The sequence below is a fragment of the Arvicola amphibius genome, chromosome 7, assembly GCF_903992535.2.
Source record: "Arvicola amphibius chromosome 7, mArvAmp1.2, whole genome shotgun sequence".
NCBI classification, from domain to species: Eukaryota; Metazoa; Chordata; class Mammalia; order Rodentia; family Cricetidae; genus Arvicola; species Arvicola amphibius.
The window spans coordinates 61052221-61079526 of record NC_052053.1 but is presented as its reverse complement, the minus strand read 5'-3'; the positions used below and the strand labels follow the sequence as shown (position 1 = coordinate 61079526).

The 27306-nt window shown below is 44.9% G+C and overlaps 1 protein-coding gene across 1 annotated transcript in view; it reads left to right on the top strand.

The window, feature by feature from the left end:
* Rapgef5 (Rap guanine nucleotide exchange factor 5) overlaps nucleotides 1-20319 on the top strand; it is a 226124-nt gene extending 205805 nt beyond the window's left edge. The window contains exons 22-26 of the mRNA XM_038337451.1: nucleotides 125-175; nucleotides 1416-1503; nucleotides 8938-9002; nucleotides 13668-13722; nucleotides 16573-20319. Coding sequence (XP_038193379.1) covers nucleotides 125-175; nucleotides 1416-1503; nucleotides 8938-9002; nucleotides 13668-13722; nucleotides 16573-16691 — 378 coding nt within the window. The 3' untranslated portion in view covers nucleotides 16692-20319. The remainder of the gene's footprint in view (nucleotides 1-124; nucleotides 176-1415; nucleotides 1504-8937; nucleotides 9003-13667; nucleotides 13723-16572) is intronic.
* The last annotated feature ends 6987 nt before the right edge of the window (nucleotides 20320-27306 follow it).

Sequence of the window (27306 nt, the reverse complement as noted above, 5' to 3'; positions counted from 1 at the left end):
TGCTCAGAAACGTATCGTGAGTAAGCAGAACTCAGTGCAAATGTCTCTTAGTGCCACTTCTCAGAATAGCTGCCTTCTATGACCTTTGTGGTTGCTGACTGTGATTTTGTTGTTTTGGTTTAAGAAAATTCCTGGGAAGTTTAAGAAACTTTTCTCTGAACTTGAAAGCTTAACGGTAAGTAAAGGGGACTTTTCTTCAAAGTAATATTAGTGCTATTTCCTTCTGGGATCAGGGTTCAAATTACTGTCCTTCATGATATCAGTGCCTAACTGTCTACTTGCATCTAAAATGACAGTTTTGAGCTGGGTGTGGGGATAGAATCCTAGGACTTTGGTAGACTGAGGCAGGCAGATTACAAATTCCAGGCCAGTCTTTACTATGAAATAAGACCCAGTTTTAAAAACAAACGATACAGTGGGCTAACATGGAAGAGCAGAAATCTCATGGAACCCCAACTCTAGACAAAGAACTGCAAGCCATTAGAAAATACTGAGAGTGGAGAAATGGTGGAGAAATACTCGGTTGTTCAATACCAAGTGATTATACGCATGTAAGAAACATTATGCAACTTGAATAGGTTGTATTTATGTACTTGGGAACACACACACGTTTTACACACACACACATTGAAGAAAAAGAAGCCATGAATTTGGGAGAGGAGAGGGAGCAGTTTCAAGAGAGGGGTTGGATGGAAGAAAGGGAAGAAGAGAAATGATAAAATTTTGAAAATGTTTAATTTATAATTTGAAGACTAAATGATAGCTAGATCGTAAGTAGGTAGGTAGATGATAGATGATAGGTAAACAGACAGATGGTAGGTCTGGCTAAGACTGAAGTATGATGCCTGTTCAAGCTGCCTCCTCTCCCTGGAAATCCACGTGATTGTTTCACAAGGTGTTTTCCATTCCACAACCTGAAAGTAGCTGGTATAAATGTGGTAAGTAATTCAGTGTGCTTTGCATTAATCTTTCCTCCTTTACTTATTGTTTCTTAGGTTTATATACAAGATCTGCAGCTTGTTTTTAGAATTTGGCGTTGTCTTTGTGTTCTGAGGGCAGTTTCTCTTTGCAGTGTACTTAACAAAAGACTTTGAGGTTACCTCACAGTAGAGCATGCAGAGGCAGCTAGCTGCACTTGAAGAACTATTTGAGGAAAATGACAGGGCAATCAAAGGGCGGCTGTCCCTTACAGTCATCTTCCGTTATTGTAAACCGATACCTTGAATTCTAAGCATTACCTAAATCGCCTGCCCTAATTAGTGTATTTATCCTCTGAGTAAACCTTTATCCGTCTCATTCTTAGGAAGAACCTGTCGGTGTCTAATCATGTTCAAATTGTACAGCAGATATAGATTGAGAATTGCTTCTATAGTGCATTGATTTTTCTTTCTCTGTGTGATCTGCTTGGTTGGCAGGATCCTTCCCTAAATCACAAAGCCTACAGGGATGCATTCAAAAAGATGAAGCCACCAAAAATCCCTTTCATGCCCTTATTGCTTAAAGGTAATGATTTTCTATCTGTTATGGTATGCAATGTCATCTTCTAGAATTGTCTTTTCTAACTATAGCAGAAACAATGGAACTCTCAGTTAATACCTTAGCACTGAAAAGAGCTTCTATATTTGCATGGAATTGTTTTTAAATACCCAGTTGTTTTTTCAAATGTCTAGAATGTATAATTGTAGCTGAGTGGTGTCAAAGCATTGTCTCTTGAAACCTGTATGTTTATACCTTGCTGTTCCTAAGCCCCGTATTGTTTTCTTTAGTACCATGTCATAGGTAAACAAAAATAAGGGTAGCATACAGAGCCCAAAGGCCTAGTTTGTTTACATCCGTGTTTCAGAGACAACAGTGCACAGAGCACTGATGGGTGAGAAATCCTGTCTTTCCACAGAAGCCGCGCATCTCATGAACACTCTCTGTCTCCAAGAAGTGGGTCCTAGCTGGGAAGTTATCGAACAGCCACATACACCACTGAGCCCTCTCCTGTAGAGGACACACAGTTCGTGTGAAACATGTCAGTTCTGAGGGCAGTTGAGGGATGCACAGTACAATTTGTGCTGGGCTAAAGAATCTGCTCAAACTGGACTGAGCTCCCAAGGTCCCGATGAGGAGCAGAAGGAGCGAGAACATGAGGGAGAAAGTCAGGAACGAGAGGGGTGCGTTCACTCATGGAGACGGTGGGACAGAACTAATGGGAGATCACCAACTCCAGTTGGAATGGGACTGATGGATCATGCGACCAAACCCGTCTCTCTGAGTGTGGCCAACAGCGGGGGCTGACTGAGAAGCAAAGGACAATGGCTCTGGGCTCTGATTCTTCTTCATGGACGGGCTCTGTGGGAGCCTTCTCAGCTTGGTCGATCACCTTCCTGGACCTGGGGGGAGTTGGGAGGACCTTGGTCTTAGCATAGAGTGGGGAACCCTGATGGCTCCTTGGCCTTGAGAGGGAGGGAGGGGAGGTATGGGTGGAGGGGAGGGGAGGGAAAGGGGAGAAGGAGGGGAGAGAAAGGGGAGAAGGAGGGGAGGGAGGGGGGAGGAGGAGGGAAGGAGATGGAAATTTTTAAATATAAAAAAAAATAAACCATGAGAAAAAATTTAAAAAAAAAAAAAAAAAAAAAAAAGAATCTGCTCAAGGCAAGTTGGCAGCGTAAGGAGAGGTTGAAATGCCAAAGTTAGAGTTTAAAGATTTAGTTACTGTCTTCCTTTTTGCTCTCACTTGCATTAAGATCATCTATGCAGGCTCATAGGTGTCATCGCATGTAGAAGGAACGGCGGGGCTGTGTCCCGCCACCCGGCTAGCTTTATCCAAAATAATTACACGGAAACTGTATTCTTTTAAAACACTGCCTGGCCCATTATTTTCTGCCTCTTACTCACATCTTGATTAACCCATATCTAATAATCTGTGTAGCACCACGAAGTGGTGTCTTACCGGGAAGTTTCTAGCTTACATCCATCTTGGGCTGGAGCTTCATCGCGTCTGGCATCTCTCTCAGGAGAGGCACGGAGGTCTGTCTAACTTAGGAGAGGCATAGCATCTTACTGATCCTTCTACCTCACTTCCTCTTCCTGTTCTGTCTACTCCACCCACCTAAGGGGCGGTCTATCAAATGGGCCAGGCAGTTTCTTTATTAGCCAATGAAATCAACTCAAACAGAAGACTCTCCCACATCATTTCCCCTTTTTCTGTTTAAACAAAAAAAGAAGGCTTTAACTTTAACATAGCAAAATTACATGTAACAAGTTATCAAGTAAGAATTACAGTTACAATATTTATATCTACTTTATCATAACAAAGGAAAACAACTATAACTATCTATCTATTCTTCAACTCCATCAGAGACTCCAGAAGGACACAATATTACCTAGGTGAACAAGAAGTAAGCTACTTCCAAAACTCTAGAAATGACAGAGACATCTCACTGCCTGGACAGTCACCCAAAGTTCTTTTGTACTGTTGGGGCATCCATCTTCAGCCTACAGGCCCATAGTTTCCAGCAGACATTTCCATGATCAGGAAATTTCAAAGGTAGTTCAGTCACTATCTGCTGTGTCCTTCAGAATGTCTCGCAGACTCTTTCTTGAATTAGGAACCCCAAAGAATCATCTCACATTTAGGCAAGTTCAGCAGTCCTCTCTCATTGGGTTCTTTGTGTCCAGTTTCTGCAACAGTCCAGGCAAGAGCAGTTTCTTGCCCAAATGGCTATCAAACTCCATAAGGAGCCTCTTTGATGCCCATCTTCCTCTTGAAGTAGATTGGTGCTGCCAGGAGCAGACATGTCTCATTGTCATGAACAGTCCTAACTTATTAAAACATTTAAAATGCAATATTCTGTAGTCTTTGAAAGATATGAAGAATGCCTTTTTAACTTAAATATATCTCTATATATCTAGAAAATCTAACTAACATGACTATAAGCTTTACTATTATCAATGATTATCCATTAGCAACCTATATTTCCTAATTATACATTATATTCTTAAAATGAACTACACAATCACAATACCTTAATCAAGATTAGAAATACATATACATATAACAAAATTGACCTTAAAATCCATACCAATGCAAATTATTCATATCTATATCATATCCCCCTTTAAATGTAAAAGAACATTTATAAACAATATTTGGGAACATGGGCGCAGTTATTTCTCTCCAAACTGCTTCCTGCTGAATGGGGACGCTGTTAATCAAATCTTTCATGGTGTAACCTGTGTGCCAGGTTCATCTCAGTCATCAGTTGAGTGAAGTAATTTTCTGAAGGTGTTCACAGCAACCTTTCAGGAGGGCGTGGTCTATCATACCATATTGGGATAGAAGCAATCCAACGGGTCTCATTTTCTGTAAAAATAAAAGAAGAATCTCTTTTCCAAAGTATCATATCCTTAGATCCAAATTCTAAAGTCAAGGTATTTTCAAGATATCTTTCTTGGATTAGTTCATTAGCATTAGTAAACAAATATCTTTTAGCAGCTGTTGCTCCTTCCTCAGCATTCAAACAATTCAAAAAGAGCATAATAGCATACAGTATCAAGATTCTCTGTGTATTTTCCATCTTTGTGCAGCTTTATTTTAACCTCTATTTCGTTTATTATTACTTTTATTTTTTGAGACAGGTTCTCTGTATATCTTTGTCCTGGAATAACTCTGTAGACCAGGCTGTCCTTGAACTCTCAGAAATCCGTCTGTCTCTGCCTCCCCAGTGCTGGGATTAAAGGTGTGTGCTACAACACCTTGAACTCACAGAGATCTTTCCGTCTCTGCCTCCCAGGCATTCGGATTAAAGGTGTGTCCTGCCACACCTTGAAGTCACAGAGGTCAATCTACCTCTGCCTCCCAAGTGTTGGGATTAAAGGTGTATACCACCACAACAAACTACTTGCTTTTTCTTTCTTTCTTTCTCTTTTTTTTAACTGTAAGAACTTTAACTTTTAGCCTGCATGTATTTTTAACTCACTGTAAACCATTTAGAGGTTTCTTTGTCTTTGAATCTCTCTTTACTGTATATCTCTCTTTTTCTGACCACACGAGTCTTTAATTTACCAAGCAATATAGGTAGGATTAAAGCCATGACTTTGGCGGCTGGATCCAGCCCATTCCTTAGCTTTCCAGCCTCTGGCAGAGGTACTGGCTGTAGCCATGTTTATCACCACAACTCTGTGGCGGTTCAAAGTCCCTGCCAGCAAGCAAGCTGCAACAGTGTTAAACAACAATCAAAAGCTCCATAGTTAGGACCGCCTGCTTGAAAGAGTCAGAGTTTGCCCTGGCAGGACGGACCAGAACGCCAGAATTTTAAAACAACACAGCTTTTTTTTCTGCTACCGCTGAAAACAAACAAGCATGCAGTCAGCTTTTATCAACGCCATTTAAGTGTTTCGTAGCAGGACCTCTTAAGAGATGGAGGGTTTTGTAGCTAAAGCTGAGTCAGGAAGCTTCTAGCAAGCAAAGCCAAACCCGAGAAAGTGCTGCTACGGAGAAAACATGCTTTACTCTATTCTTTCCCAAGCTTTCTCAGGCTTTCTGTGGATCCAGTTATCCACGTTGGGCGCCAGTCTGTAGAAGGAACGGCGGGGCTGTGTCCCGCCACCCGGCTAGCTTTATCCAAAATAATTACACGGAAACTGTATTCTTTTAAAACACTGCCTGGCCCATTATTTTCTGCCTCTTACTCACATCTTGATTAACCCATATCTAATAATCTGTGTAGCACCACGAAGTGGTGTCTTACCGGGAAGTTTCTAGCTTACATCCATCTTGGGCTGGAGCTTCATCGCGTCTGACATCTCTCTCAGGAGAGGCACGGAGGTCTGTCTAACTTAGGAGAGGCATAGCATCTTACTGATCCTTCTACCTCACTTCCTCTTCCTGTTCTGTCTACTCCACCCACCTAAGGGGCGGTCTATCAAATGGGCCAGGCAGTTTCTTTATTAGCCAATGAAATCAACTCAAACAGAAGACTCTCCCACATCAATCGCAAAGTGCAGAACCTTCAGCTGGAGGGGGAATGGCAACAGGCACGAAGGAACCTCTGCAATTATTTAGGCACAAATGGGAACAGGAGAAAATATGAGGGAAAGGAACTGATTTGAGTAAGAAAACTAGAAACATTAAACACTTGTAAGGCACTGTCTTCAAATCTAGTGTCCCTTTAACTTGGGAAGAAGCAGTCCTGCCCCTTAGTGCTCCCGAAACCCCCTGAAGCCAAGGCACTCACCTGAGCACGCATGCAGCTGCCTGCTCTGATGAGTTTGGACCATATGGTGGCAGCAAGACAAATTTCCTTCTTTTCTGTTGAAACCACATTCACTCAGTCTTAGAGGGACTAGCTTAATATTTCATGACAACTCTTCCTCTCATATCTACCTTCTAATTCAACTGGCTTTCAGTTAGAAAGTGGGGAGAGGTTGAACTCAGGGCCTGTGTATGCAGGAAGGGTTGGACCTCCCATGGCTCCTGTCAGTGAGAACCCTTCAGCTGCCAAAGCCTTTCTTCTCCTCGTGCCATCCTGTCTCCCTTGTCACCTCTCCGACGTCCTGTCTGTACTTTAGTTTCCTAGAGCCCACACTAGCATGTGCATACATGTGCTTGTACTCACATACACATGCACTCTCATATACATAACTCTCGCACACACGCACCCTCATATACATACACTCTCACACACTTACACATACATGCACTCTCATATACATACACTCTCGTACACGCACACACGCAGTCTCATATACATGCACTCTCTCTCACACACACTCTCATATACATAACTCTCGCAAACACTCACGCACACATGCACCCTCATATATACACTCTCACACACTTAACGCACCCACACATTCTCATATACATACACTCTCACACACGCACACACACACTCCTATACATACACTCATAGGCACACACTCTCATATACATACACTCTTGCACACTCATGCTCACTCTCATATACATACACTCTCACACACACTCACGCACACACGCACTCTTATACATACTCTCACACCCACATACTCTCATATATATACACTCTTGCACACACTCATACTCCTGAGTGCACTATCCCCATGCTGCCTTCCACAAGTCCTGAGACCCTAAGGGGAAGAAGGAAGCCAAGTAGGAAGACATTCAGGAAAGGATGTGGGGAACAGCAGCTGGTGTGGCAGAAGCTCAGCAGGTGGATTCTAGCTGGAAGTGGGAGACCTAAAACCCTTTCATAGCCCGATGCCCACGTCTGAAGGACCCTCCCTCCCACTGATTCCTAGTTGCCACAGTGGCATAAGCGTGATTTAGCTGTGCCTGTCTCCTGAGCCCTCTTTTCTCTGCATGTTTCCTACAACCACCTTAGAAAGCCTTGTGAGAGCTAAGTGGTTAATCCATGTAAAACACCTGAAGCGTGCCTAATAATATTGTCACTGGGCATCACCATCCTTTGCAGCAGGGGGTGGGGCCAGAGGGCACCAGCAGCTAAACGGAGCCTGTGGTCTGCAGTCCTGTGTGAGGCCCAGCTGCTAGGCGGTGCTTCATGGCGGCCGAGTGAGTGCAGAGTGATATTTGCTGTATATAAAATGTAAAAGCTGACCCGGAAAACTGCTCTTTTGCAATCTTGTGTTATAGCAGTGAAGCCATGAAAGATAGTAAGATATTGTTCAATTAAACCTACAAAGGCTAGAAAGCTCATATTCCCACAGCACGCTGTAATGTATGCAAGGGTCACCTTGGGGACAGTTGCCTAACAGTGTGTGTTGCCTTCCGGTGGCCATGGGAGCACAAGCTCGCGATGTTGTAGTCAAGTTTTGGCAGCACCTGTCTCAACAGCTTTGACTGAACCTGTTTCTATTTTTGGTGGTTTTGGTCGGTTGTTGATGACAGCAGGGGTGTTACATGTCCTGTACTGCATTCCTTTTCTGTGGGGACACTAAAGTTCCATTATACAGTCCTGTCCGTTTTTGTATGGCAGAAATTCTCAGAGCCTAAGATGCTAGCTTAATAGGTCTCATTTCCAAATCTTTACCTCTCCTGTTTGTTGTTGTATTTTTTGTTTGTTAGTTTCCAAGTCAGGGTTTCTCTGTGTAGCTTTGAATCCTGTCCTAGAACTTACTCTTTAGGCCAGGCTGACTTTGAACTCACGGTGATCTGCCTGTCTCTGCCTCCTGAGTACTAGGATTAAAAGTGTGTTCCACCACCTCCCGGCTTTATATCTTTAGCTCCTGAGGAGTCACTCTTTCCAACAAAAGCAGGTTTTCTTTTAGCGTCCCCAGCCACTTCTTTGGAGAAGTGGGTAAGACCCAAGCCCTTACCACTAAACACAGGCCCAGCCTCTGAACTGCACCCCAGCTCCTCGCTCACTTCAAGTCTTGTAGTCTCAAACAAATTTAGCTTTCTCTTCTCCAAAAGCAATCCATTCCACTACCTTTCTTGTTTTCTCTTCATCAGCGATGCTGTCTCTACCAGTCAAATCACTTCTGATACACGGGCTTTGGAGACCAAACTTTTTCATTTCTTTATGTTTTTAATGTAAACTTGAGAATCTGAATCTAAACTGTTTTAACTAAAGTAGGTCCCATTTACACTGGCTAAGAGGAGTTTTTATACAAATATGTAAATATCAAATCCCTGTTGCTTATGAATATTCATTTATTTTCTGCTCAGTCTTTTGACCTGAAGACATAGCGGACCAATCAGACATTAGCTGACAGCGCCCACGTGAGAATCTGCTCTTCACTGGGAATGCGAACTGTTCTAGGGAGGCTGCGCTGCCCTAAACTTTCATTTCAGATATTATACAGGTTTAGTTTCAAGCCACCTTCTCAAATATGTGGCATAATTCCAAAACACTGAAGACAAAAATCATACACTGCATGTTTCTAAACAATTTGGTTGTTTCTTGATCTCTTCCTAATAGTATATTTGATCTAGCTGTTTTTAACTTTCAGATGTAACATTTATTCATGAAGGAAATAAAACATTCTTGGATAATCTCGTCAACTTTGAAAAGCTGGTATGTAAACTTCACAACTTCTTTTTTCTCTCTGTAAGGGAAATGCATGTGTGTCTTTCCTGAGCACCCCTGGGTCTCTGCTGCATATGTGACAGTATCATCACTAGACTGGCAAGACTGAGAATCTGCCTTTTATTCATGGAAATAACGCGTCACTAGCTTAGCACCAGTGACTGGGTAAACCTATGGAACCAGGCACAAAGGCATGAGAGGGTGCTGTCTGTCAGGAGCAGGTCCCACGTGAGAGGGCAGTTGCTGCACAGGTGTCTCTTGATGCCCCAGTGTAAGCCATCTTGAGACAGTGAGCAAGAAAGTCCTCCCAGGTGGATGTATCTGTCTTCTAGAACCCCGAGTTCAGATACACGCCTGAGATTTGTGGGTTCGACAGGTGAGGGGAAAGGCCTCCTCCGTGTTGGCCTCTGCTGCGGGACCTCCCTGCTGATGGCTGCAGGGACCTGGCCAGGCCTCTTGTGTGCATTCCTGGGAGGCTTCTCCCTAACCAGGACAACTGCAGGGTTATCCTCAGTGTGCCTGAGTAGGTGCCGCATAGCAGTGTCCCACACAGATAGCCCAGTGACCAGAGGAAGGCACTTTCTGACAGATGACCTTTAGTGTCATAGATGAAATAGTCCATCCTGGTCAAAGGTGATCCCAGCACTCCTCTTTAGAGATGCTGACCTGTGACTGGACTTCTCAGTGTTGACAATGAATTGGCATGAGCTCTTTCAGGAACCATCCCAGCTGCCTATGAGACTGGAGTCAGGCTTCAGAGAAGGTCACTTGAGATTGAGGCCACAAACCATATCCTGAACTGTCTGAAGAGCATTTGGACTGGAGTCTCTGAATGATGTCTGGTGTCTGACCTTGCCTTCTTACCACTTTGCCCTAGTCCCCATGGTTCCCAGGATGTCAAGGTCGGCAGCCCACAGGAAGGGTGAAGTCAGCTCCTACCCACCACCCCAAACCCAGACTACCAGTGTCTGCAAAGAGAGACATCCTGATGGCTTCATTATTTTTGAGAACTGAGATGGAGACATGTTTTGTTTTCAAGTCTCTCTCTCTTTGTGCCCTGCATATTGTAGAATTGGAGATGAGGTGTTTCACATGCTATAGTGAAGCCAACATGGCCAGCAATGGAATGTGTAGGGATTTTCATCTTGTTTTGTACTATTCTGTGGTTTCCTGAGGACCCCAGCATGCCCATTAGCAACCAAAGTCTCAATCACTAGAATCCTCAGCCTAAGCAACTTCTTCTCAGTGTTTGATATTTATAAATGATCACAGGAATAGGAAGCTGTTGGTCAGAATTTATTTTGTCTCCTATCGAAGTGTCTGTTTCAAATCACCGGAGGAGCATTGTAGGGCATGTGTGAAGATATGGGATACAGTCTGTCATTTGGCCTGGAAGTCTGTGGTCTGAGGCATTTTCGGCTCTCACAGATGCAGGAAAGCCATTGTACTCCTTAAAAACTGTTGCCTCCTATGAGCAGACTAGGAGTTGACCTTCACCTAAAGCCAGCAGTGGCCTGGCTACATACCTTGTGCCGTTTCTCCTCAGATAATGTCACAGCAGTGGAAGATCAGTTCCGTTCAGCCTCAAATGGACAGGGCCATGGGACGCTTCAAGCACTCTTTCCACCTCTCTTCCATTCCATTGCCTGCCCTTTTCGCTTTCCCGCCAGCGATTCAGTAGAGCCCCAAAGTAGGGAATGAGATAAGGTATAAATACTTCACTACAGACTTCACTATATCTGTAAGAAAATTTAAGAAAATAACATAGAAGCTGAGCATAAGTCTATAATCCCAGCACTCAGGAAGTGGGGTCGAGAGTTGTCACTGGCTCTAGATCTGCCTGAGGTTCATAGTGAGTTCCAGGCCAGTCTAGGCAATAGTACAAGATGCTACCTCAAACAAGTGAGCAAACACGGCAGATCCTTGGCCATCAGATGTACACTGGCACATCATTCCTTGCAAGCACGCGCGCACGCGTGCGTGTGTGTGTGTGTGTGTGTGTGTGTGTGTGTGTGTGTGTGTGTGTGTCTGTGTGTGTGTGTGTGTGTCCTGCTCTAACACTCTCTACCCTTGAGAGAGGGTTTTTCACTGAACCTGGAGCTATGCTGGTGACCAGCAAGCCCCAGCAATCCTCCTGTCTCTTCTCCTGATTTCCCATGGTGCTAGCTTACAGGCACACACATGGCCATGACAAGCTCCTTGTGTGGGTTCTGGAGAGTTGAATTCAAGCCCTCATGCTTGCACTGCAAATTTTCCTGCCCACTGACCACTCCCCCTGGTCCTTGTATGTCATTTCTAAAGAGAGGAAACCACAGCAATGATGGCCCGGTCCTCAGACCACCTGAAGAGCAAGTGGCTCTTCAAGCTCGGCATGCCTTGTGTCCTCCTGTGTGGGAAAGACAGGTGAAATTAGAGTTTTTTTTTTTTTTTTTTTTTTTCAGAAAGACAAAAATCAGTTTTTTTTCTTTCCATTTTTTAAGGCAGGGTTTCTCTATGTTACAGTCCTAGCTGTCCTGGAACTCACTTTGTAGACCAGGCTGGCCTCTACCTCCTGAGTGCTGGGATTAAAGGCGTGTGCCACCACCACCCAGCCACAAATCAATTTTACTTAGGCCAGTGTTCCACTCAGGAGCTGGACCATCTTCATGTAGACAGTATTCTTAGAGTGTCTCTTAGCAGAAGACAAGATTCATTGAAGCTAAAACAGGATCGTCTTTCACAGTAATGAACCAATGGTACCTAAGTAAATTAGGGTGAGCAGCCAGTTTCTCACGTGGATGTCAACGTCGGCCAGTCAGCAGATAAGTCCGAGTGTGCTCCTTGTCTGACTGACACAGGCCAGCACATTCAGTCAGACCACACGCAGACCCAGAAGTGCTCAGAAAGCACACTAAGACTCCTGCTGTTCCTCTGCTAAGTTCCTTGCTGCCTCAGCAGCTCTGAATGCTTCTACCTCAAACTATGAAGTGTCAGAGGAGCAGAGGGTTCTACCCTTTTCTTTTTGTCCCCAATATTATGAGCATGATCTTTGACTGTGTCCACCTCCCATCCTGTCAGAAAGCCCAGAGGTGGGAATCAGGACTCACAGCCTTGAGCCTCACGTCAGCCCCAGCTTTGGGAGCTGAACAAATGGCACAGGATAGCCATCGTTGTGATGCCACAGGCTGAAACAACGGAAAATCTGTCCTGGGAATTGGGGTCGAATTTGGGGAAGGAAATGTAACAATAAATTCACACAGACGTGAGTCAGGTCTTATTTCCTCTTCAAATGCCGCCTGGCTGCCCCGCTGAATTACCCACCATGGAGACACATCAAATGAGCCCAACTACAGCCAGGAAAATTCAATCGACTGTTGGATTCAATTAGCATTTCTGTCATTCTGCTGGATTTTAAGTGAGAAGGGTTTAGCGTTAGCATTATTCTTTGATTGTTAATTCACTGTTTGTCATCTGTAGATGCTCCTGTGTCTGAGTAGGGCAGGCAGGTTGTGAAGACGGTGCTTGGAGGACCAGATAGCGAATCGTATTGGTCCTTGAGTAATGAAATATTTGGATTTTGGTTTGAAACAAAATAAGAAGTTCTGTCCTTCTCCAGAGAATAGGCCCTACTATGACTACTGTGTTATAATACTTTGGCAGCAAAGGTTAGTTATTCCAAAAAACTCTGTCTCCCACCATTATGAAAAAGTGGAAATAATGGAGTGAGCTAAAGACTATTGGAGGGACCAGGTGTGAGGTGAAGGGATCCTGTCCAGGCCTGGTGGTTTAGGTCTGTAACCCTGGCTACTCAGGAGGCTGAGGTGGGAAGATTGGGAGTTCTAGGTCAGCAGGTGAGACACTATAGGCTGTGGTAGCTCAGTAGTAGAGTACTTATCTAATATGCACAAGGTCTGAGTATGGTATCCTCCCCCAACGCTATATAGTTCAGATAATTTTAGTCTAGAGATCAGTGAAAAACTAAAGGAAAGAAATTAAAGTAGAATACTAAAGACAGGAAGGAAATATAAGTTAGAAACAAAATGACCTTTGTTAAAATGGTGATGCTGTCACTTTTCTTTCATGAGTATGTCACTTCCTATCATTATTTCAGCCCCTGAATCCAAAACACTTTGTGTGTCCATTCAAGACATGAATGTGGGCCCATAGATGTGGTTCAGTTAGTGGAGCTGCAAGCTGAGCACTCAGGAGTCCCCAGCCCTGTAACTGGAGCAGTGGCACTCACAGGAGCCTGCGTCCTGAGTATGCAGTCTTCTGGTGGTGCCTGGTTAGGAGGAAGGTAAAGTCCCAGTGGTAACAGGAACAAAAAATCCGTGAGCCTATGTTGTGCTTCTCAGGAGGGAGGTTTCCAAAAGGCTTCATGAAGACAAGACAACAGCTCACCTTCAAGGGAAGCACAGGCAAATATGGGCAGTAGAGTAGAGCAGCATGTTCTCCTAAGGTCCAGAACACCTCCACTATTTGGGAGCCACTGCTTTTGCTGACACAAACTCAATATTCTTGAATAATCCAAGCTCAGTATAATCAATTAAAACCATGTCCAGCTCCAAGATGAACTCCGCTTTATGCCCCCCAGGAGAGGGTTACCATCTGCCCCTGCAGACACTGCTGCTTCAGTAGGTGACCCTTTGCTGTGCTCCCTTTTCTGTCTTTCAGCACATGATTGCAGACACGGTCCGGACCCTGAGACACTGCAGAAGTAACCAGTTTGGTGAGTACCTGAAGTCGGGGTATGATGCATACTGACTTCTCGGTGATACTGTCGCCATTTAAGAAACACTTAGGACCCTAAATTTAAACAGATTATGAGGTTTATGCATAAGTACACATGTCTTTATATTCTAGATTTTCACAGTGTTCCCTTCCCGCATGTCTGGGATGTGGCACAGCACTGCCCCCTTGTGCATGCAAGTCTGCACTGTCCAAATTGACTTCAGACAGACCATTCACCCACCCACCCACCCATTCCCTTTCCCCCTTTGCTTGCCCAGTCCCCCTGCCTCCAGCCTCCTTGCTTGAGGACATTTCTGGAATAGGTGTGTGGTTTATTACAGTGCCAGAAATAGCCTTCCACTGTTTTTATTCTTTTCAATCCAAACTTCTTCTCAGCTGAAAAAGTCTTTCTTTTCTGAGCACTTTTGTAGAATCCCCTCTGAAACTACATATGCAGTGATATTTTCCCAATTCTGGATACTATACCTTGTATTTAAATGGTGTTAGCATTTTGCAGGAAGGGAGAAAACTGCCTTTGCTAGGTAGCAGGAGCTTTTACCTGGATGGCAGAATCCTACTCACCCTAGGGAACAGGCATCCTTAGCCCTGTAGGTGCAGAGCTCAGAACCAACACTTAGAAAAACTAACCCATACAGTCCTGGCTTCCCTGCCCAGCCCATTGCTTTGCCCTCTGCTGAGTCTGCATATAGAAATAGTAATTTTTAAAAAGGGAGAGATATCCAGGTATGGTGGCACACCCCTTTAATCCCAGCACTCAGGAGGCAAACTCTGTGAGTTTGAGGTCGGCCTGGTCTGAAGAGGGAGAGAAACTCTGGAAAGAGAAGGGGGAGAGAAAGTGTGTAAGGAGAGCCGCACACAGACCTCTGGAAGTTAAGAACACTTGCTGTTCTTGCAGAGGACCATGGTTCAGTTCCCAGCACCCACATAGTAACACACCCATCTGTAACTCCAGGTCCAGGGGATTCGACACCTTGACGGATGTCTGAGGGCTCCTGCACATTATGGTGCACATACATACACACACTGAGGCACACATACATATACATGAAATAAAATACAGTTCAATGGTTATAAATCAAAGATGGTGGAAGTAGACCTTTAGTAATATATCTTCATTACAATTTATATCACAAGTACCTGAGCTCCTCCCTTCCAAAGAAAGTACTCCTAAATATTTGCTATGCATGCTCTAAATGCTTTTTCTATAGTGTACTGACATGGCTGTCAATAGTATACCCCAGCAAATCCAACTAGGAACTGAGCTTCCTATATGTGTTATGAAGTAGAGAACGAGAATTATAAAATACAGGGCCTAATTTTCTAAATATTCAGTTAATACCACTTGTATATGCACTGCATAAGTTCCCACTAAGTCCGCAAGCACAGTGCAGTAACAACAGAAGGTGGCACTGTTGATGCAAAGGGCCCTGCAGACGCCCAGCATTGCTTCACTCGTGAGTGTGCATGCAGATTTTTCCCATTGGCCTTTGCTTCCAAAGTGATCAGCAAATATTTAGCTAATTCTGAAACTACCGATCTGATTCATCAAGGACTATTAGTTTATGTGTGTTCCCGGTATGGGCAAGAGGGTCATGCTGGCTTGGCTGACGAGGCTTGACCCTTCCACAGGCTTCCACCAGGACTATGCATAGCACAAAGTAAAAGAGAAATTTAGCTGTCAGGTATGTGTTCCGAAAATTAGGCTGAGACTAAATTATCTGACCTCCTTTTAACAATTTTTATGAGCCTCATTAACGATGTTAATATGTGGGATAAAGTATGAAATTGTCACTCCAAACAGCTATACACTGTAGAGTACTGTGCAAGGATCAGTGTGATTGTTGGGAATGTTCATACTGATATCTTTTGAATGCTTGCTAATTACAAACTTAATCTGTACAGCCAGAAAGCATTTACTCAACAAAAGCAATCTCCCAATGTCTTCCAGAAGGCATTCTAGAACTACAGCTTACGGGTTCCAATGCTAAACTTCCAGTGTTCATTTGCAGGGACCAGGAAGTCCAAGAGTTAGAAACCGCCTGTGATGGACGGCTCCTGAATTATTTCCTTAGTAAACACATTCTTCATAGACGAGGGAGAGGCTGTTTTCGCAGCTGCAGTACATGCTCCTTTATGGGCACTCTTCCTCTGAGACTCACCATGCCCTCCCAGCCAGTCTTCCTCTTCTCTAATGTGGGTTCTTTTTCTCTGTGGTATTTTCCATGCACTTACATCAGGATCCTTATAAGAGCCGTCCTTGGCATGCATGCACATAGCCATAGCTCACTAAAGTCTCTCTCGTGGCCTTCTGATTCATTTACCTCTTCAGATTGCCTTATCCTCCTGGGTAGACTTTAGCCCATTCCTATACCCATTCCTGAGGTTCTATTCTCTGCTATCTCTTCTTTCTTTTTTTCCCTCCAAAAAATAAGGACAACAAAGAGGTTTTAGAAATCTAAAATAGAAAGAAGTAGAGATAATAAATAACTTAGTAAGCTATTGTGTTCAGACTCTGATTCCAAACAGTTCTAGGCCAACATAAGAACCACGAAGAGGTGCTTAGGCACCACTGGACCTGGTTCGCATCCTGTGGTTAGGCCATGTCCTTGCTGACTGCTCAGTTTCCTCATCTGTAAAGGGGTGACAGCATGACTTTAGTCTATTAGGTATATACTGCGGATGCCTTGCCAGTCAACCTGCCTGATCTGAAGTGGTTCATGTCTGAGCACCAGGTTAACCCACTCTAAACCCTTCGCGTGGCTTCACTGCGTTAGTAGTGCCACTGCTCCCATTCCGTTGATTGTTTGTTTTCCCTCTAAAAAACTAGGAAGTGACATGTCTCCAAAGGAGCAGCAAGAGCTGAAGTCCTATGTCAACCACCTGTATGTCATCGACAGCCAGCAGGCCCTGTTCGAGCTCTCTCACAGGCTGGAGCCCCGGGCCTGAGCCATGTCCGTCTGCCCTGTGACTACAGCACTCAGAGCGAAGGGAAGGTCTCTGTTCAGCATGCTGCTTCCTGTGAGAAAAGAGCTTGCTGGGTTCTAGCAGCATACATGAGACAAGTGCAGGAAAGCCATTCGGAAAGCGATGCCAGCTACCAGATGCGGAGAGTGCTCCTCTCCCCACCTCAGAGAAGATGGAAGGCGTCAGAGCATCCTTGGAACAGGGTCTTTCTTATGATGGTGATTTCAATCCAGCCCAAGTCTCAGCTTACGGCGTGGCAGCATTAAGAGAAAACATGTCTTGATATATAGCAACCAGGTTTATTTTTTCCAGTAAGATTGTGTGTAGCAGGAGGACTGCCATTCTGCCCACATCACCTTACTGCCCAGGGGCCATTAAGAGACCAGGAGCACCTGAAGACAGTGAGAGCATCTCCAGACGGCCCAGGAGGAGAGGCTCCCGCAGCTAGAAACTGGACATCACGCTGGGAGGCGTGTCCTGCTGTGCAAATAAGAAATGCCTGGCACACACTTTTTTGCATCCACAATCATTTGCCAATGTAGGCACAGATGAAACTAGTTTCTGTACCACTGATGCACTCTTGTAAGCAAGGTAGACCGAGTTTCTCATTCAGTAAGGTACTTGGCATTGTCCAGTTTCTGGAAACTTACTTTACATGTATTTTGTTTGTTGTTGTTGAACTCAACATGATTTTCAGAAAAACATGGGGCCAAGATTATAGGTGCTCGGTGTCCGCTTACTGAGATCGCAGGATCGCCAGTTTCTGCAGTGCTGTGCCTGATGCAGCCATGGTGTTTGGCATCACTCTATCAGGCTCCCTGCCCACGGGATGCAGCATGCCAGCCTGTAAGGGAAGGAAGTGAAGCTGGGAATAGATACCTTAACAGTTGGGATTACCAGTCTTTCAGGAATTGAAAAGTACCCAGAAATGCCTAAAAGCTGACATAATTGGAGAGTCGGAAGCCCCGGAGTCTGCTTCCCGAGGATAGCCAGAGCCTCTCTGCAATTCACCCATATCCTTTTCATTCCTTGTTTTTAACAAATCGGGCCTCATATACCAAATAAGACCTCTGGGAATTCTCAAGGACTGGTTAGAGAATTTCCCTGAATCCTCAAGTAAGGAAGAGCACATGGTTAAAACAAGGCTGCCTCGTGCTACCTGTTCACTTCGCTGGGTGCAAGCCCCTGTCTGACACAGCAGGTCCACATTTCCAGTCATGAGTATGGGTACACTCCTCACACCCCCGTGGGGCTGCCTGCTGAGTGTCCGCACAGCCTGCTTACTATAGTCCCTTACCCATTCTCATGACTGAGACTACGCTGTGCCCCTTGTCTCCTGATTGCTTTTTTTGGTCTTGGGACCACAGTGGGCCTGAAGTACTGATAAAAGGAACCATATGGGAAAATCCTGGGTAGAGATCTCAAAGGGATTGCATCTAAACCAGCATGGAGAATGTTAGTCCTAGAAACTTACAGGGTGTTATAGACGCACTCCAACTAAGACTGGTTCACTGAGAAAATGTTTTACAGGGCTGAGAACCAGTGAGTGAGACCAGAGCCACAGAGGCAGGGAAAGCAGGCTCTCTTGATGTCTAACCTAGCACAAGCACCCACAAAGCCCTGGCAGTCTCTGAGAGCAGCACAGACTGACAGCACAGACACTTGTCTTCCTCCAAGCCAGCAGCCAGGATTCGGCTAGTGAGATCACACCAGGCCATTTGGTCTTTGTCTCTGTTCTAACCTAATGTGTGACATCAGCTCTACGCTGCTTTAATCAGAACCTTCAGGACTCTGTATGTGGAGATCTGTTGTAGCAGAACACTGTACGTCTAGGCCCCAGTTCAGCTAGGTGTGGAAGCCATGCCTGCAGCTTGCTGAGCACACTTAGAGAATCCTGCAGGAGATGCATGGGATCAGGCCAGGACTGCATGGGTGAGGCTGCTATTCCCTCCAAAGCAAAAGTCAGATGGGATTTGTTCTGCCATCCAGTCTTCTGAATATCTAAAATCTCTACATCTTCAACCTTAACACCCATGTCTAGGAATTTCTCAGGCAGCAGATTCAGGGACTTCAGAAGGTTTGCAGAATCTTAAATCTGAAGTGAAAGAATATTCCAGAACTGTCAGACCCCGTGTGTTCTACAGGAAGCCCTTCCTACAGCAGCTGAGCGCAGTGGTAGGTGAGCCCAGGAATCAGCAGCATCCCATGCGTGGGGTGACCTGGTTCCTTCTCTAGAGCTTGCCCTGGGCCTCGCAGAGTCAGTATTGATCTCTCTGGATGTGGACTAGGGGACATTTGGGTCTCTTCCAGTTTTCCTTTAGATTACAGAGCCCTCCAGTCCCTCCCTAAATCCTGTGTACCTGGGATCTTCCCCAGTGAGTGATGCTGGGCTTCTTCCTCAGAGCACAGCCCTCTAGGGGGCCTGTGGATCTCTGGATTCCCTTCCTGCAAAGCAACCGCACTTGCTAGTTAGCACAGGAGGCAGATCACTAGTTCATCTAGGGAAAGTCACCAACTTTCCAAATCCTTTAAAGAATTTACAAACACATTTGCAGATGCTCCCTAGCCTACGGATTTGAAATTCACTTTGAGTCTGTATAATTGCCAAATGGTTATAGTAGCACATAGTATAACCCACATCCACTCTTTTCTAGTGTCCTTAATCGCATTGAGAATAAATTCCTTTTCCTACTCCGATATCTACAAGCAAGCAGTGTGGCACATGCCTTGACTTTAGAGGCACGAGAATAAAGTCTCACGCCTCCTACTTCATAGATGCACACTCACCTGAGTGAGGGATCAGCGGTGTGGGCAGGTGGCTGCTTGTGTGGACTTGTGGTCCTGGAGCTGCCCCTTGGGCTGCCAAGTCCCAGCCCTGGGGGTTTGCAGACAACACACGCACTGCAAACCCTGATCTGAACAGCACAACCCACCCAGGCTTCTCAGAACTGGGCAAAATCATCAGCGTTTAGACGACAAGGGCCACTACAGCTGTCCAGCATAGGATTTCTTTCCCACTCCGAAGACATGTCCTTGAAATTTCAGCCTGCTCGTTACTAAGTGGGCCAGTTTTGCTCTAGAGAAAATGCATTTTGAAAAATTGCCAAAAAGTCAGATGAAATGTTCTAATGTATAAAGCAAAGCTGTATATACTGAGCATTTTTAGCAGAGTGATATTTATTTGCATAGCCTATTTATTGTATTCATATTACACTGTTGTTAAATACCAGGATGAAATCAATGATCAGAAGCAAGGACTCTTGCTTAGGACTGCTGCAACATTGTCAGCTTGTGATAACCATTAGACGATAGAAAGCCCACGGTCCGGGCATCTACCTAACTTCTCAGGGACTACACCTTGTAGTTTTCCACCCTTCTAAGAGCTGGTAAATATGAAACATTTGTTGAATTACCAGACTGCCATTGACAGTGTTTGCTTTCTGCCTCTGTGTATATGATGTGCTGTGTATCAAAGTAGGAAGCAATAATTTATATGTAAAAATGGCCAAGCAATATAAGGTTAAAACTTATATGAGTAACCATTACCTTATCTTGTATTTTCAAGTGTTTTTTAAGCTGCTTTTCCAAATATAAGACTACGTTAAACATACCACTCAAAGCTGGACTCCTCTTTCTTGCGTCCATGGGCCTGTGGCCTGTGTTCCAGCATCATCTGGTGCTCTGTCTAGAACTCAGTTTTTCTCTCTGAAAGAGCTACAGGTAAGTGAAGAGCTGCAGGAACCCAGCCACCTACCCTGCTACTACACCCAAACACCCAGAGACTCAATACCCCCTGCTGGAAATAGCCTCAGGGCTTAATCTGAGCCATGGCGAGTCCTGTAGACACTGCCAACACCCTATTCTCCTTGAGTCAACTAGGAATGAAGAGAAGTACCAGACCTAGGGATTCCTCTGCCAGGATGCCGGAGCTGCGTGGTGGGCTGTGGAGGGCTCTGATGGTGTTCAGGGAAAGTGGGGCAGTTGTCTGCCAATGCTATAGACTGTCAGTGCTTTAGGCCTGCTACACTCAATGTCCCACTTATCAAATTCAAAATGGCCTGTGGCATGTGGCATCTCCTCCCCATGGAAATAATATATACCTCACCATGTTGAACTCTGGGATGGCCGGGTGTCTTGTTCTGTGTAGTGAGAAGCAGGAATGACCCAGGCAGTTTGTTTGAAGTTCTCAGGAAACCTGTGCTTTCTATATCTGCTCCACTAGGAGCTCCACACTGCTGCAGGTGAAAATGTCCAGTCTGGGTCTTGGAGCTAAGGCAAAAAAGGAACAGAGTTCCAACTTAGAAGTACCTCGAGAAAAATAGATAACGTTGCCATTAGAAGCCACTGAGATTAGCAATTGTTTGTTACTCAGCAGAATTTAGCGTGACTGACTATACAGTCTTCCAAGACACTTCTCAGTGGACTTCACTTCACTTTAGACCTGTGGTTCTCAGCATTCCCAATGCTGCAACCCTTTAACGCAGTTCCTCATGTTGTGATGATCTTCAACCATAAAATTATTTTCAGTGCTACTTCATAACTGTAATTTTGCTAGTTATGAATTGTTATATAAATACCTTTTCTGATAGTCTCAGAGGACCCCTGTGAAAAGGTTGTTCAGCCCCCAAAGTGGTTATGACCCACAGGTTGATAACCTCTACCTTAGACCATTGACAAGTCTTTTCAGCTTTGCAGGATCTGATGGATGACGTATGCATCTGTGCAATGTCTTGTCTTCGTGTGAGCAAAGATAAAATGACCTGAAGACCATTTCCTTAGGTTAAAACCCAATTGATTGCAAGTTATCAGGAATTAACCCATCTGTACAACGGGGGAAATAGGAGGAAGGTACAGGGGACAGTGCTCTGTGACAGCAGCTGGGAGCAGAAACATTTGTTCTGCCCTTTACTGTCTCAGCCCTAGTCCCACTGTCACCTCATCCTTGGGATTTCCACATTAGGGTCTTCCCGAAATCAAGCTCTGTGTGCGTGATAAAAGCGGGCGGCCTTGAGCTCCAGACCTGGGAGGAAGTCGAAGAGAGGGCAGAGCCAGTTTCCTGCCTGACTTCCTCTGGTCCCAGTTAAAAGGACGGGTAGAGGAACTAGGTTCACAAGAGACAGAATCCTGTGCTCTTTTAAGTCAACAAACCTCAAAATGAAATTTATGGTCCTAGTACCACTGACCGAGCTGTAGGATGGATTTCGGGGCAGCAGTCTCAGCTTTGGGTCCTATTCTAGGATCCCCAATAAGCAATCTGTACTTTCTTTCAGAAGTTATTAGAAACAATTCTAGTGATCCTGCAGTGAGGCAGCTGGATTTTCTCTTACCTAAACAGAACAGGCGCTTGTGGTTCCACACACAAGAAAAGCACACCTGACTTGACAGATGGGTGCTGTGGAATAATTTTCATACACAGTGAAGATGTGTTGCTCTCATTGTTAATTGGCTAATAGCTCGGCAGGAAGAGGCTAGGTGGGGGAGCCAAAGCCAGAATGCTGGGAAGAAGGAGGGCAGAGTCACCAGCCAGATGCAGAGGAAACAGATGAACATATCGAGCTGAAAAAGGTACCACCATGTGGTAAAACAGATAAAAGATATAGGTTGATTTAAGTTCAAAGAGCTAGTTAGTAACAAGCCTAAGCTATCAGCTGATCATTTATAATTAATAATAAGTCTCTGTAAATAAAATAAGTCTCGTGTGGTTATTAGGTAGTTATCAGGTCAGATGAAAACCTCCACCTGCAATGGTGCAGAGTCAGAACCGAGGTATGTAACACGGGCCTCTGGGGAACACACCTAGACTCCTGCTGGACTCAGGGCTTATTTAGTTCTTGGTTTTGTCTCTCTGATGGTGACTTGTGTTTGCTTTAGAGGAACAGGGACTATATTTTACCCCTGTTATGGTTCCTAATTACCCACTTCTAGGGCCTGGGTCTTCCAAGAGTTGGTGTGGTTTCCTAAGTTTAGCTTTGTGAGCCCAGGGCCACTTTTTTCACAGCTATCCCAGAGTAAGCTCTGAGGATCCTTGGCCCTTTGCACTGACCCATCTGTATAGGCAGAGCTGCTTGTTTATTCCCCGCTGCCCAGACTCGAAATAACCACTTAGAAATTGTACTATTTAAATCACTGCTTGGCCAATCACTTAAGTGTATTGTTAGCTAGCTCTTACATCTTTGGTTAACCCATTTTTATTATTTTATATTTTACCATGAGGTTCATGGCCTACCAGCAAGGTCCCAGCTCACAACTTGTGTCTGTCTCCTCTGGTGACAACTCTGCTTTCTTTCTCCCAGAATTCATTTTAGTTTTCTAGCCTAGCTCTACTCTGCCCTATCACAGGCCAAGGCAGCTTCTTTATTCATTAATCAATAAAAGCATCACATAGACAGAAGGACCTTCTATACCATTTTCCCTTTTCTGCCTAAATAAAAGGAAAGGTTTTAACTTTAACATAGTAAAATTATATATAACAAAACAGGTATTAAGCAAGATTTACAATTACAATATTTATATTTTAACTTTATCTTTTATTATAACTAAGGAGTTTAAACTACAATTATAACTATTTTTTTACTCCATCAAAGACTCCAGAAGGATATAATATTACCTAAGTAAACAGGAAGTGCATTGTAAGCAACTTTTAAAACTTTAGAATTGACAGAGACAGCTCACTTCCTGGACAGTCACCCAAAGTTCTTCTGTACCATTGAGGCTTCCGTCTTCAGCCTACAGGCCCATAGTATCCAGTAAACTTTCCCATGAGGCAGAAAATTTCAAAGACTGTTCACCTCTATTGGAAGTTTGTCAATCTCTTTCTTTTGTGTCCTGTAGAGTGTCTGGCAGTCTCTTTCATGAAGCAAGAACCCCAAGGGACCCTCTCACTTTTAGGCAAGTTCAGCAGTCATTTTTCTGTGGGTCCTTCATGTCCAGTTTATACAGCATAACATCAAACAGTCCAGCCAAGAGCAGTTTTTTGCTCAAATGGCTAACAAACTCCATAAGGAGCCTCTTTGATGCCAATCATTCTCTTGGAGCAGATGGGTCTCATTGTCATGTCCCAAGTTCTTAAACATTTTAAATGCCATATTTTGTAGTCTTTGAAAGATCTGAAGAATATCTATCCATCTGAAATATATCCTTGTACATCTATAAAACCTAAGTAATATGACTACAAGCTTAACTATTAGAGATGACTATTTATGAACCTATATTTTTAATTATCCATTACATTTTTAAATGAGCTGCATAAACACAATACCTTAATCAAGAGTAGAAATATACATATAACAAAACTGACCTTAAATTTTTATCAATAAACCAAGATCCATACCAATGCAAATCTCTACAGTATATCCAACTTTAAATGTAAGCAAGCATTTATAAACAATTATTTAGGGAGCTTGGACATAGTTTTCTCCAAACTGCTTTCTGCTTTCTGTTGGGCAAAGTAATTTTGGGAGTGTTAACAGCAATCTTTGGGGGGGTCTTGGTCTATCAAACCACATTAGCCTGGGGTGAATCTACAGGTTCTCATCCTCTGTAGAAACAAAAGAACATTTTCTACTTTCTGTCACATGGTACTTTCACAACAGGGATCAACTAGCTACCATGGCCCACCCACCCCCACCCCCAGGAGGGGAACATTGCGAGCTTTCTGCTGCCTAACCACACCTTGTCACATTTATTTCCTGCTACTGCCTCGCCACACAGAAGATGTTGATGGGCCTGGAAATTCCTCCTGGAAGAGAAGAGGTGCTGCTGTGGGGTTTCCCAGCATCTTGGGAGTTTCCAGCATGTAATAGGTACTAGCCATGCCAGGCACTCCTGGCTGCCTTTTCTTCTGACGAAATCTGTGAGGCAGTCCTAGATTTGGGGGCCAGCCTGCCATCATGCCCATGATGCCAGGTCCAGGGTGTCCGCATGGTTGGGTCTGATTTCCAGCCAGAACCTTTGGAGAAAGTCTCTGGAGTGATCACTTTGTTCAGAGTCCTGAGGAAACACAAACTCACAACACAAGCCAACAGCACAGAAGGACCTGAGCCAGCCACAGTCACCCAGCGGGAGAGGCCGGTGCCATAACAGAGCTGTTGCTGAGCTCCACAGTAACAGTGTCTCCCACCCTGAGATGGCAAGGAGCACCACCCTCCTTCCAAGCCCAATCTGCAGAGATGATCTTGAGTCCTCACTCTGACACCCCTCGTATGCTGCTTGGGAAGAGAATCAAGGTTGCCATTAGTAACAGGGATGCTTCCCCATAGGATTCTTTGCAAGCCTAAATCTGTACCTTGTTCCAGGTAACTTTTGAAAGGAAGTAGACAGACTGCTTATTGGGAATCCTAAAAACCTCAAAGAATGGGACCCAAGACTGCGCTTACTGCCCTGCAGTCTGCTCTACAGTGAGATGGCTGGGACTAGGATCCCATGCTTGCTTTTGTGGTTTGCTCACCCTGCTCTCCACCGGAGGCCCCCCTTCATCCCCACTGGCCTTGCTGAACTCAGTCAGCCCCCATGTCAAAATCTTCTCAGTAACCCTCTCCCTGGTTCCTATCAGCTACATTTCCCCACTATAATCTCCAAAGTGCCTCATATACCAAAGATAGTCCTTACCAAAACATGAACTACATCATGTTCCTCCCCAGACATACTTCTTTCAATAGGACTTTGTAGACTGCAAAGCCAGGTCTCAGCTGCGGATTCTATTCTGCCCTCTGTACACCTATCCAAGATAGGACAGACAGACACCCCAGGAGGCCAAAGACTTGTGCCCCTCGAAACATATCCTACATGTAGAGATAATGTGATTCTTATTTTCTTAAATGCCTATTGTCTCAGGGCTTCTATTGCAGTGACAAAACATCATGACCAAAAGCAACTTGGATAGGAAAGGGTGTATTTCCATTGCCATCCAGGGAAGTCAAGGCGGGACCTCAAGGCATGAACCCAGGGATGGAAACTGTATGCAGAGGCCATGGAGGGATGGATGCCTCTCCCTGGCTGGTCTTCCTCGTTAGAGCACCCAGGACCACCAGCCCATGGGTGGCACTACATACCCACAGTGACCTGGGCCCCGCCACATCAAATCAAACATCAATGAAGAAAATGTACCACAAGCTTGCCCACAGGTCAATCTGGTGGGGGCATTCCTCAACTAAGGTTCCCTTTTCCAAAATGACCTAGCTTATGTCAAACAGACATAAAAGTAGCCCACACACTATGGAAAAGAACACCAAATATTTGTTGAATAATTAAATATATTTGAATTTACCTGCTATCCAAAGGTGGGGTGTGTGTGTGTGTGTGTGTGTGTGTGTGTGTGTGTGTGTGTGTGTGTTTGTGTATTGGATTTACAGGTGTGTGCTACCATACCCTACACAAGATATTAAAATCTGGAAGCCACATTGCTAAGTATGCATGTAGAACAACCTCCCTCCTCTCTCTCCCTCCTCTCTCTCTCTCCCTCCTCTCTCTCTCTCCCCCCCCCCCTCTGTGTGTGTGTGTGGTGGGGGGGGGGGTCATCAGTCCTGAGATCACCCGATCAGCAGGGATAGTTTGAAGCACAGCGCAGGCAGTGGATGAGGTCTGCACTAGGCATCCTCACTGCTGGTGGCTGTTAGGCTGGGGCAGACCAGTGCACGCTTTTCTAGCTTAGCTTTTTAGGTTTTGTTTTTGTGACACCCACTGTAAGGAATAACTGTTTGTGCTCCTTTGTATTCAATTGACCTGTGCCTAACCTCAGAAGGAGCTGGAAGGGAAAAGGGAAAAGGCTGTGGGAGGCGGCTGGAAAGGAAGACCTCACCCCTTCCTGCCCTGTGCCCAGTGCTGATTCAGCGCCCCTGCCAGGGATATAGTCAGAAGTAAATACACAAAGAACCCGAGGAGCCAACACACCAGAATGCCAGGGCCTACTTCCTCAACACCTGGCATGATACAGCAGAGCCGATCAGTCCAGGAAACAAGATCAAGTCTGCAGTGTAAATTTTCAGCAGAGAGACTGGGACCCAAAGACATTTGGTGTTCCTAGTGCTGAGTTTTTATTAGAGGCCATTGCACAGAAAGATACTATACAATCATTAAACCATATTTACTAGGAATAGAAGGCTCTGCTTAACAGATGACAAGGAAGTACAGACAGAAAAAGACAAAGGACGTAAGCAGTCCACACGTCTTAAGGATTAGGTCATTCCTACTTCCGTGGAACCCTCTGTTGTCCGGACTGTTGCTTTCTGTGCTTGCTGTGCCAAGGGTCAGAGCGCTCTTAGACACAGACTGCGCTTCTGTCTCGAACAAGGCTACTGACAACTTCATGAGAAGCACTTCCCTACCTTCTGAGCAGGCTTCGTCCCCCTCCTGACACAGAGACCCCATCCCTTATCGGAGTTCCTCAGGCACACCAGACTCCCCCACACACAGAGAAAGAGAACCAGCCTTCTGTTCTGAAGAGCAGCAGAGACGCTGGCCCTTTCCAGCTGGCTTTGCGCTGCTTCTGTATCTTCTAAATGGAGGTGGAAATGCTCCTTCCTTCATTAGGTTATGTAAGGAAGAAAGTGAGCTGCTGCGCAGTGCCTTACACGATGTGCACACCTGACACACTCACTGT